At 39.4% G+C, this 13430-nt stretch overlaps 1 protein-coding gene across 1 annotated transcript in view; it reads right to left on the bottom strand.

The window, feature by feature from the left end:
* The window catches only part of LOC139715926 (calcium-activated chloride channel regulator 1-like), a 38109-nt gene extending 33055 nt beyond the window's left edge, over positions 1-5054 (bottom strand). The window contains exon 1 of the mRNA XM_071627479.1: positions 4831-5054. Coding sequence (XP_071483580.1) covers positions 4831-5054 — 224 coding nt within the window. The remainder of the gene's footprint in view (positions 1-4830) is intronic.
* Between the last annotated feature and the right edge of the window lie 8376 nt (positions 5055-13430).

Genomic DNA, 13430 nt, shown 5'->3' with positions numbered 1-13430 from the left:
TTTTAAAGATTGTTCTACTGTAAAAGCCTACAGCTAATGTGTGGCAGGATATGGACGTTTTTCATCCAAAGTTAACCACTTCAAATACACCTGATCTCTCATTAGCAATGGTCTTATATGACACACTAACTTTTCTCCATAGTCAGCGAACACATTTTTCCTATATTAGTCTTCGAACGACTGTGCATCCTGTATCCTGGTCAAATATGCCTAGTATTTTGTTATACTGTTCTTGGGTGACACACTCTCAATAACCAGATTAAATTGGCCAAATCATTGTTTACTTCTTAACTACAACACTCTCATCAAAAACTTTTATGCAATAATTATGTAATAGCGTATGGAAGCACTTTGTTATACCAAAATCAATTGGTCAGTCTGGTACCTTTAGGATAACTCCAACTTCATTTGACATGTGGATTGAGTGAATGCAGCAATAGTAATAGAATGCATCAGTGAGAGTTTAAGTTTACGCTTAAGCTTTTTCTGCTGATGTTCCCATGAAACTTTGTTATACACTATGTTACTCCGTTAAAGGGGACCTCCAGATGATTTTCAGACTTACATTTTAACAATTATGAATAAGTCATATCGAGTACAGAATCTCAGAATTTATAGTGATTGGGATGAGGAATAAGAATGTTTTTAAAATCTATAACGAATTGCAATCAACAATTAAGGATGATGACATGGCAGCCTTACCATAAGAACGCCTGAGTTGGGGCTCAGGGAAGTAGAACAAAAGAAGAAATCATGCGTAGATTCCACACAGGTGAACTTGTTAAGCAAGCGGTATTGTGAGAAAATTACACTGCTACATTTCTGAAATATGTGAGGCTCCTATGTCTTCAGCACTATTCAGTGTAATTTGTTTATGATTTTTCAGAGTATTGGTTTCTCTGCTCAAGGGCCACATTAAATTCCACTAATCTATACATGGAGTTGTCTATTTATGTACTACATGACGTGAAATTATAAAATCGTCTGGACTGCCACATTATCACACTGTTTACTGATGGAAGTCTCCTCCAACTGTCTATCTTTGAACACCTTAATTTATACGTATAAAACCTTATTTCTGTAATTTACCTGTATAGTTTGAGTAAATTTAGATATCGACGATTGGAGAAACTGTTGTCTCTCTGGGGAAATATTACTCGCAAGGGAACTTTAACTTTTTGATGACTAATCCCCAGTATATTCGGCGTTCGGGCAGCCGCAGGCGTCTACTGGAAATGCGTGTTATACTAACTTTATAAAATGGGTTCAAGAATGTAGCCAATTGGAAGCGCTGAAATGAGTCACGTGTGCGTGCATTAATTTCTTACTAACATGCACGGCCTGACGTCACAATGTTTACACTAGCAGTGCGCACTCAATCAGTTGTTACAAGTGCGTCGCGCGCTACTATACGCGCTGTCAATCCTGTAAACAACTTCTAGTTCGGGCTGCCGGCCGGCCTTTCTTGTGTGCATAACATGTGTGGCGTACGTATACTCTTATACGTACTTATATGTGCGGGATTTCCGAGTGCGACGTGCGTAAATGTTTGGGACGAACATCTTCGGACATCGATTCTTGAGCGAGTGCTACATGTAGCTGACTGGTATTGACCCACAAAGGTACGTGAAAATGCTGTTAGTTTTCGACCCATTTTATAAAACAAATGATGCACAGGAATTTTTCGTGGCGTTAGTGGAGATGTAGCGCACTCGAGGGTATTTACAATTGTGAAACATGCACGAGGCGAACGCACTCTATTCTGTGCATCATTTGTATAATAAACTCAGCTCAACTCCTTAACAGGTTAAATGTTGTATTACTATATACGACAGACAAGGCAACATACTATACTCTATGGTCTACATAGATAAACATCACTGCATTCCAGCATGCCTTCGGAATCCAGTGAATTGCCTGAATTAGATTACAAAGTGTGCACTTAAAATCATTATGACGTCACTGCACGTATTATGACGATTTCAAGTCTCCCTGCATTAGTCACGTATTGCACGATGAAAAATCACTGACCAGTATCTCGTATGTAGACCCCTCCGTTGAATTGCGTCCCCCTCCATAAGTTTGAGGATGTATCCCCATCCCCCTATCCACCCACCTTCCCCCATCCCCTCCCAATCCAGCAACGCCATGGTGCCCATGTTTTAGGGAGATAATGCACACGCTTAAGTGTATCGGGCTTGCTGCGTGTAGGGATTTTTCCAGCATGCAGAACAATTTCTGCAGGCGAACAAGGTTTTGGACCAGTTTTAGCTGCCGTCTTACCTGCCGGACGCGTGCTACTTACATTCTACTTGCCTACATTTCGTGTGATTTGCGTGTTGGGTACGTGGGTGGCTCTGTGAGGGCCGTACTATCAGACTATGCCCGCAGATTAAACGCGTGTTCGGTGCATAGGCAGAGATCCAAGTTCAACCTACGTACTTACTGCGGCACCTTCGGCCTCCTGCTGGTATTCTGCGTGGACCTCTGCTAGCAATCCCCGCTCCTCACAAGTTTTGAGCGTTTAAAACTTGGATGCGGGTAAATCGGACTTGCCTGCGCACCTCCGAGCAACTACTTGCAACGACGTGCTACGAACTATCAGGTGTCAAAATCTGTTGTGAGTGAGTCGCGAGGATATCCCGCAGAGGTCCACGCAGAACACTGTAGGACATCCGCAGCGGCAGCACCTCGCGGGCAACTTTCACGCAAGTAACACGGAGCTTTAAAGCAGGTACTTTACTGTTCCCTTTATGTCGCCCGTTACTAGAACATAAGTACAAAGTAGCACGCGTCCAGCAGGTGAGACGCATGCGAAATTCGCCCAAATCATTCCCCCCCCCCCCCCCCACAGAAAATAATCATGTATGCTGGAAAATATCTACACGCAACAAGCCCGCGTAGCTTGCACAGAAAGGTGTGACAGAGCAGAGTGAATAGCATCGCGTTCCCATTGTGCACTTGTGTGTCAAGGGGATTTCCCATGTGATGACTGTCTCTTACTTCTTTGACAATCTTGTGTATTGGCCTTAAAATGTTCAATGACTTGCGTTAGCATTGTTTAGAAAAATATTGGTTGAGCATACAGAAAATGTTTACGCATTCATCATACACATCAGGAAAAAAAAACACTTGTTAAAAATTGTGGGGATTTTTCTTTTGTCTTTTTTTTTATTTCATACATGGCTGATAGACTAGAAAGAGGTAGTGTTACGAACATTTTTTTTTTTCAGGTAGATTTTGAAAAAAAAAAAAAAAAAAAAAAAAAAAAAACCTGCTCACGGTTTTTGAGAGTTGTTTGTGTTTTTCTCTCAGAGCAAAGACTTCTTCTGCACCGGTAAACATGAACAGCATTATTTCTTATGCATAACGTGGCAAGAGTTTAATTTGGACAGATTCGTGTTTGTTTTGGCGCTATCTGCCCACCCCCGTTTGCAAACCCACGAAATAACACAGTTTGCTGACAATATTAGTATGCACGAAAGCACTGATCGGACGGTTTACATATTCAATGCAGTTTTATTAACATGGCCCGTCAATGCGGAATTTCTTCTTCTTCTTCTTCCTCTTCTTCTCCTTCTTCTTCTGTTCTTCTTCTTCTTCTTCTTTTCTTCTTCTTCTTTACTTTATTGTTCTTCTCCCCCCCCCCCCCATTTAAGGGGTCACAAACCGTCTTGTAGGGGTTCGAGACTGCCCCTCAAGGGGGAGAGGATTGAAGTGTCAATACTACTATATCATCATTCTATTTTACATAAGATAGGTGATATACAAGAGTAAATTTTGTTTGAAGGTTTTGACGTCCAGATCATTGCAGATTGTGAATTGCTTGCAAATGCCAGATCTCATTAATTTATACAAAACTATTTCAAACTTACTAGTAAGGTCGCTTTAAACGTCAGATATTGAGATCACTGTTACATGGCAGATATAAGCACCAAATATGGACAGACGACCCCCTCAGGACCTACTCATTGATATTAGAGTAGGAGCCCTCTGGAAAAAAAAAAAAAGATCTTATGGTATAAATGCTACATTTTATTTTGCAGAAAATTTCGCGCGCATAAAGCCAAGATTCTCGAAAGCAAAATGCGAGTGATTCTAAACAATGCGTTGAATACTAGTGGCAAATCGCGGAAGTTTCATGCAGCGAAAAAGACTGTCGGCTACAATTTGCGAAAATGTTTATGTCGCGAAAATAAAACTGTATGTATGTATGTGAGGATGGATAGTAACAAAAAAAAACTGTAAACATATGCAATTCAGCCTTTGGCTTCATGTGTTTTAATAAAAACCTGTTCAATTCAATTCAATTCAATTTGGTGCTTTTATCCGCCTAACGTGTAACGGTACGGGCCTACAGTGTGTTCAATTATACAGGTTACGACGACTTGTGTTACTATCGATGAAGAATTGGAAAATGATATTCAATAGAAAGTGAATGGAGGGGGATTCTTTTCGTAAATGCAATTGAAATCTTTGAAGAGGCGGAATATAAAAGAGAGAAGACGCTTCCGTATTACACTGAAGTCTATGTGGCCTTACAACAGTTTGTTTTAGCTTGCATAGCACAACACGGGCATAAAGCAAATGCTTTGTATTAGTACAGAACTATGATAATACGTTTTGTCGCGATCTGTTTGGAGATGTTCTTCAGTGGGTTGTTGTTGTTGTTTGCTTTTTATGTATGACTGTTTTGGGTTTTGTTTGTTTTGTTTAATTTTTTTTTTTTTTTTTTGCGTTTTGATACTTAATCGTTCAATGCTAGCTGATACAATGTGGATATGACACTGCAGAGCCCATTGCAATAGTTACAGGAGCAATTTCACTCACCGTGTGGCTATGTAGAGCTGCCGAGAAGCCGCCGTGAAAGCTTCCTTGATCTCGTCCAGAAGCTGCGGGAAGTAGGACTCACTCACCCCGGGTTGGATGGCAATCAACAGATCCTGGTAACCACGATCGGTCACGTTCAGGTATACCCGAGATGATGATTCCAACGAGGACACAGACGAGATGGCAAAGAGCACAGTGAGGCTGAATACAAGTATTGTTGCCATTTCCTTTTTGTATTAGTGAGTTGTTTTCTTTTGTTTTGCTTTGTTTTTGAAGTTGTTGTTGCTGTTCTTATTTTGCGAACGAATAGATTTGACAACTCCAGAGCTAATGATATTTTCGTTGATTGGAAAACAGTCTTTGACTTCAAACGCCGGACACGCAGACAATGGTACCCAATGCAAGATCACCTTCTTTCACCATGCGTCTTCTGATGTAGGCCTAATCATACCTAGTTTCCACAAGGAGTTTTTAAGAAGCTAATGCTGATTGTGAAGACACCAAGCAAAAATGATTAAACGTTTGTGTCTCACCTCTTCTTCAAGAATCGATCGCGTTCTGACGAATCCATTGCATTTGGGGTTGTTTTTATTATCAATTTTAATCTCCATTCTATTGTCATGAATATGCATTTTGTACAAATCACTACCACCAATGAAATTAAACTCAAAGTAACGAAAACTTTATTCTTCCCTCGCCTCACACGGCATCGTCCCAGTCTCGATGCATCTTTTTTCATGTGTGCCGAACAGGTCACTCCCACTTTTTACAAAATGCATATTCATGACAACACTATTCTTCACGGTTTTTTTTTCTTTTTTTCTCTCCACTTCTTCAATCCGTGTCACTCGTTCGAACCTTTGTCCCATCCTTGATCTATGTTAGCTCCATACATGGTCCTTCTGAATGAGTTGCTTGAAACAGGGTCCTTATGTAAACTCATGAAGTTTCTTTAGATCGTTTTAAAAACCACCGTCGTATAGCCAAGGGAGGAGGAGCGAAGGAAGTGGTCACCCCCCCCCCCCCGATTTGAAAGGCGAAAAAAAAAAATTAAGTTGCGTTTATATACATGTGAAGGTGAAAAAAAAAAATAAGTTGCGTTTATATACATGTGAAGGTGCTCCCTTTCAATCTTTTCTAAAGTAAGATTATACTGTCCAAATATTTTCACCAAAAAAAGTGTGCACCAGATCGTAAAATAAGATTCTGAAAATGCAAAATCTCTCTTGCTTTAGAGGGGGATACGCTCTCCCACATCATCCCCCTTTGTCCACCTTTCCCTACCCTTAGTACATTTCAAATTGACCAAAAAAATTCATAGACATCGACCGAAGGTGGGCTTCATTTCCTCGTGATATCTGGTTCAAATAGTATTTTGATAGTATCGGTGAGGAGTTCAGTGATAATTATTAAGTTTGCACTTTTGCAGTGAATGAAATTTCTAGTATGATGTCAAGGTTACTCACACCATTATGATAGTTTTCGAGCTATCAATTTTCCTCCTCACTATAACTGTACTGTTTTTTGCAAGTGAATGACGCGAAATATCAGGTAGATTCATTTTTATTTGCTTTGTTTTTCCAAATTGATTAAATTCTTCAGTCGAGTTATTTTGTCATTGCTACTATTAAAGCACTGATCAATGTAGTGCTTACTTATTATGTTATCAATCAATTGCAATAACAGCAACTCGACACAAGACTTCCATTCATTTGAATAATTACGCAGTACCCGCTGCATGCAGTAAGGATTAATAAGAACAGCACTGCATGGCTGTGGGGCCGAAGCTGGGTAATCTAGTGGATGATACCCCTTTTCTGGTGATTGGGAGGTCGTGGGTTCGAATCCTGCTCGAATGTGTATCACACACGCATACACACACACACACATACACACACACAAAGGCCATTGGCATTTGATATATGAAACACTGAAGACATTTGATGCTGACAAATAAGTACATGTATCATTGTTCCATATTATAATCTTCCTTTCCGTCAGTGTCGGTATTATTTCCAGGTTGAAAGCAATTCCCTCAATGGAACAGAATATCGGTACTGTGGACAATTGCTTCAGAAGATATTCTCTTTGCTCCCTCATCAACCAAGGGTTATTTGAAGCAATGTCATTAAAGTTGGATGTTCGTGTGTGGCATTGTTTGAAATTGGAGCCATTTTACAACCATTATCATACTGTCTCAAAACGAAAGGCTGTAGTTGGTTATTTGGAGGAAGTCGGGACACTCTTAATAAAAAAAAATACATTATTTTATACGTCTGTTTAAACCAAATAGTTGGAACTCTTCTGAATAAACAGCACTACGAAACAACAATCATTCAAAATTCATGCCATTTTCTGATTCATGCAACCTCCCAGACAGCCTGATCATAATCAAGCATACAACATGTATATTTCTATCTCTCTCTCCCTCTCTCTCTCTCTCCACAAATATTATGTATGATATGTATTATATATATTTATTTATTTTATCTACTTATTGTGAATCTTTATACAGAGTGGCCTGATTAAACAGCATAAGATGGACAAACAAATTTCAAAACGACATAAATTACACACACACCAAGTATTCAAAATAAAATAAATTTTAAATCATGCAGATTTAAGATAGACTAGCTTCCGGTCTTCCTCAGGGCTCTGTTTTTGGCTAAAATCCATTGAACATGAACAACAACAGCAGCAGCAACAACAACAACAACAACAACAAGAAATCAATTTGTTTAAAAAATAGATATTCGTGGCAAATTAACAACGGGACACATATTAAAAAGTGAACGTACATGTACAAGTATCTTGAAATACGATAAAACAAAATAAATGAACATAGAAACATCTAGAAAAAATTAAAGAAATGATTCAAAATCACGTATGGCGACTGCACTCGAGCGATTGTCACGCTGTTCAAACCGCGTGAAAGTGAGGGTGTCTTATGAACAGAGGGATCCCCTTAATTGTTAGTGCAATGATTTGCCTTCAACACATTTTAGAATCCGTTCATTACATCGTGCAACATCTGCTCCTTACAGAGATAAATGTTTGCTTTCTTTCGAAATTGTGGCCGAAGCACGTGTGCTTTAGAGAAGAGATGGGAGAAGAGAGGTGATGAGATACTCAAAAAGTGGGTGCTCGACAATAGATCAGAGACAGGGATTAAGCAACCCCTTTATGTGTGTTTAAGGTAGTATCTAAATGACCCTATGCTGTTTCTAAAGCAGGAAGGTTCAGGGATCTTGTTCCAGTTTTCTGAGACTGTATAAACAAACGATTTTTTATAAAAGGCTGTACGACACTTTGGAAGTCTTACAAGGAGTCTATATCTGTGCTACTGGTTGCTCTTGTCGATACATTGTCAACAAATGAGAATGTCTAATAAAGTATAGCACGAGACAGTTTAGAAACACATTTGTACATCAAACAACAGGAGGACCTGTGAAAAATTTGGTGTAACTGGGGTCAATTAAGGCACCACAGAAAAACCTGACTGAGAGATATCTTCGTCGCGACGATGTCGCATTGTGCATGTTTGATGATTTGCATATGAACAGGCGTCACGTGCATATGAATAAGCAACCGTGCATATGAATACACGTACTTTCTTTTCATACCCTTGTTTATTCGTCCCGACGATAAGCGACGATAGAGAAAGGATTCCCTTTCACTAATCGTCGCTCTTCGTCCCGACTTACTAGCTATTTTCAAAGTTCGGCTTCTATTGTGCCTTGCGTTTCTTTTGTTAAAAAACGTCGCATATCGTTCCCGACGAATCATTGTTCAACCGTCGGGAAACGTCTCCTGACTATATGGCTTCGTTTTAATGCCGTTCGTGTTCAAGTTTATGTTTTGTTCAGCTTTACTTGTCACAGCATAAAGCCTGTTATCCGTGTGATCTAAAACGTCGCATATCGTCCCGACGAATTACCATTACTGTACCACCGAAATTCCGTCTCTGTTCCATCGTCGAGCAACGTCCAAAACGCGTGGCTACAGCTAATCCGCTGGGTGATATGATTCGCAATGCCGAGTACGATAATGAATGGGAAGTTTTGTGTTTTCACGAGAATAAAAAAATGTATTCTCGCTGCTATAAGTAATTGTGAATAACAGGCTGACTTTCCGTCTTTTGTGCAAATGGTAGTTACGGCGATGTGAAAGGAGACTTGACCGCAGTCGGTAGACATTGAATTTGTATTATCTTGTCTTTACGCGTAGGAAACACGGCGGAGAGATTTAGTCCGGTTTACAAACGAAAACTTGACCATCGTTGCAAAACTTATTTCATGGTCGCCGTTAGTTGTCAAACTCCGACAACTTCTGTCATATTTTTTTTTTACTGTAGAATACATTGATTTTTTTTTGTTATTTGACACAACATTGAATCAAATATTTATATTTTAACAACGTGTTTACCTATTTATTCTGTTGCGGCATTTACTTCAACTCGTCGTCGGCCTTCGCGTGGTTGTAATCATTGTTAACATTTATGTCGTCTTGTAAAATTTTAGAGCAGGCGGAGAGATTCTGTCCAGCGTTCAAACGGGAATTCCACTGCAGAACTTGTTTCAGCTGTCAATCCCTGCTGACTGTTCTCATTGTTTGTTATGCTAAAAAAGGGATATTGATTTCATGTTGTCAACATACCATAAAATGTCAGCTGCATTCGCCTTTTAACCTTACTGTAAAGGCGGATTTTTTTTCACCCACTTTGCGCAACCAGAAACTAGCGCAAAAAGAAAATTATGCGAATGTTTTCACTTGCCATTATGTTTCAGGAGATGATGTCTTGGTTTCGGTAAAATACGAAACTCTGTTTCACGGCCGAGTGCGAAGAATTGGTCACTAAGATGGTTGATGGTAGATACGACGACTTGTAAGGAAACTTGACTGTTGTCGAATTAATTGTTAAGCTGCAGGTGGAGAGATTTTGTCCGACTTCCAAACGGGAACTAGACTAACATTCTTATACTTATTTTCAGCTGGTTATCGTTCTTTGTTAAACTCCGTTGACTTCTGTCATTTTTGTAGCTGCATAGAATACATTGATTTCTGTGTTCTTTGACACATCATTGAATCAAATCTGTGTATTTTAATACCAGGTTTACCTTTTTACTTTGTTGCGGCATTTACTTCAACAGGTCGTCGGCCTTCGTCATGGTTGCAATATAATTGTTAAAATTTATGTCTTCCTGTAAAATTTTAGAGCGGGAGGAGAGATTCCGTCCAGCCTTCAAACGGGAATTCGACTGAAGAACTTGTTTCAGCTGTCCATCCCGCTTTTGTCGATCCCTGTTAACTGTTCTTATTGTTTGTTATTCTTAGAAAAAGAAACAAAACAAAGAAAAAAATTGATTTCATGTTGTCAACATACCACAGAATGTCATCTGCGTTCGCCTTTTAACTTAACTGTAAAGGCGGATTTTTTTTCGCCCACTTTCCGCAACCACAAACTAGCACCAAAGGAAAATTATGCAAATGTTTTCACTTGCCATTATGTTTCGGGAGATGATGTCTCGGTTTCGGGAACACACACACACACACACATACAAAATAAACCACACACACACACACACACACACACACACAAACACACACACACGGAACTCTTTTTTCACGGCCGAGTGCGAAGAATTGGTCGCTATAAGCCCCTTTTACACTTTCACGGATTGCATCACGGATGACCACGGATCGTCGGTCCGGGATCAATCGTACTATTTCCGACATGACCGTGTTGACTTCGTGAAGTCATCCGACATTATCCTTGATCATCCGGCATGTCCGCTGAAAAAAAAAATGAGCTTGCTTAATTTTTCATCCCGGACATCACGGATGGAAATCAATACAAACTCTTCCTTGTCGGCACCGTCTACTCCGTGTTGCATCCGTATTCCTTCCTTGTAGGCACCGGCTACTCCGTGTTGCCTCCGTGAAGACATCGGAACGTCCGTATTAGCATCGGCTCCATCCGGGATGAGAAATTCGTGTATATTTTGCCAATACAAGCTCAGAAAGTCAATGAAATTTGCTCACATCTTCACCCATCAGTACAGCCAATCGACTCCTCTAGTAGGTTTATATCGCATGAGAATCTTCAGTGACCCACACACATCTTCTTGCTGTTTTTTTTTTTTTTTGGGGGGGGGGTCTTTTGATTTGTCTTAGTTTGTTTTGCTTTGTTTAAGTTGTTATGTTCCCACAATATGAGATTTTGCAACAAAGAGATATGCCTTTAACGCAGGTCAATAACGAAAAGTTTTTAGGGCTTTGGATTGACCGAGAATTATCCTGGAAAACTCATATTAATTTTGTAAGTAAAATTTTGTCCAGAAATATTGGAATTTTAAACAAGCTTAAACATTTGTTCCCTGTTTATATTTTGCAGAGTATATATTCTTCTTTGATATCTCCACACTTTAATTATGGAATTTTGGCGTGGGGAAACGCAATCAATTTACTATTAGATTCCCTTCTTCGCATTCAAAAGCATGCAATAAGAATTATAAACCACGCCGGATATTTTGCTCATACCAACTGTTTTTTTCATCAAAACAGAATTCTGAAAATTCCAGACCTATTTTATTTTAATCTTGGAATTTTCATGTATAAACTAACAACTAATGAATTACCATCCGTTTTTATTCACATGTTCAAAAGAAATCGCTCTATTCATTGCTACCCCACTCGTCAGAGTGACGCTTATCACCTTCCCCGTACTCGCACTATTTTTGCAAAGAAAACAATTATGTTTACTGGACCCAGATACTGGAATGACCTCCCTCAAGATATTACTTCTTCCTTATCCGTATTCACCTTCAAACGCAAACTAAAACGGCTATTACTTAGTGGATACACACTACCCGGCTCTTAGCAATATTCTTTTTTTTTAATACCCCCAGTCTTTTGTCTTTGTCTGCAGCTCCAAGTTATTTGACGATACCGTTATAGCACTTTGTGTGTGTGTGTGTGTGTGTGTGTGAGTAAACACGGCGAAATATGTACAGCCTCGTTTAAGCGATACTAAAGTATTCATGTGGTTCGATAGTTCGTTTTTAATACTGATTTTGCACTGGTACAATTTAAGTTGGTCGAGATAAACATGTCCGTTCTCCGTATAACTTCACGCCTATAAATTCGGGAACCTACAGTTTTTACAAGCGTCATTGCTTTTATGTAGGCCCCATCATATTTCTGACATTTATTTGTGATATCCTCAGATGAAAATGACCATTTATATTTGTGTGTAATGTTTGTTTGTCTTTTTTTCTTCAAACATAAGATATGGTTGTATATGTTTTGTACTTTTGTTTTATTGTCAATCATTTTGTAATCCCATCACTGAGAAATGGAAATATGAAATAAACTTGAAACTTGAAACTTTCTGATGTCGACAAGCAGATGTGTATGTAATCTGCTGTAGATTTTCTGGTGTGCTTGTTACATATTACTTAGCTCTGGAAGCATGTCGCCCAAAAATGATAAAGTATCAAAAGAAAAAGCAAATGTAATGTGTCAACTTTTTGGGGATATCCGCGTAAACACCGCGAAGGGACCCAGTTGCATCCGTGCTCTTCCTTGATATCCGTGTTAGCTCCGTATCGTTTCCGCTGTGGTCCGCGTTCATTCCTTGTCTGTCCGTGTAGGCACCGTACTTGTCCTTGTAGCTTCCGTACTTGTCCGTGTAGACAACCAGTTGGGACCGTATTCACACCGGCATTGAAAGGAAAATCGATATTTTGCATGCCGGAACACCACGGATGACGATCCGTGGTCATCCGTGAAGCAATCCGTGGAAGTGTAAAAAGGAGCTTGTGATGATATTAAAAGATGGTAGCTACGACGAGTTGTAAGGAAACTTGACTGTTATTGATATAATATTGTTTGGCATCAGGTGGTGAGATTTTGTCCGACTTCCAAACGGGAACTAGACTAACATTCTAATACTTATTTCAGGTGGTCGTCGTTCTTTGTAAAACTCCGTTAACTTCTGTCATTTTTGTTGCTGTAGAATACATTGATAGTTGTGTTCTTTGACACACCATTGAATCAAATCTTTGTATTTTGACACCGGGTTTACCTTTTTATTCTGTTGCGGCATTTACTTCAACTGGTCGTCGGCCTTCGTGATGGTTGTAATATAATTGCTAAAATCTATGTCGTCCTGTAATACTTTAGAGCTGGAGGAGAGATTCTGTCCAGCTTTCAAACGGGAATTCGAATGCAGAACTTGTTTCAGCTGTCCTTTTCCGGCTGAGTGCGAAGAAATGGTCGCCAAGAAGGTTGATGGTAGCTACGACGAGTTGTAAAGAAACTTGACTGTTATTGATATAACAATTATTGTTAAGCTTCAGGTGGAGAGATTTCTCCGATTTCCAATGGTTTGTTTCATTTAACATATTAAAGATATTTTCTTTCAGTTACATGCATTCTTTCAAACGTTGGGGTAAGTTTACAATTATGAATGAGTATCTTATGCTTTGAATTGCACCATGTGCCCATTTCTATGCAAGAGCCAAATTTTCCTTTTCTTGAACTTGTTGGACACCTCAGTGTCTATATAGAATAGTTATTTCAGGCTAGAGAGGCGCATC

This window comes from Diadema antillarum, unplaced genomic scaffold, assembly GCF_040938485.1.
Source record: "Diadema antillarum isolate AM-2024a unplaced genomic scaffold, OU_Dant_1.0 scf00000057, whole genome shotgun sequence".
Taxonomy (NCBI): Eukaryota; Metazoa; Echinodermata; class Echinoidea; order Diadematoida; family Diadematidae; genus Diadema; species Diadema antillarum.
This window is presented reverse-complemented; position numbering and strand designations above follow the sequence as displayed.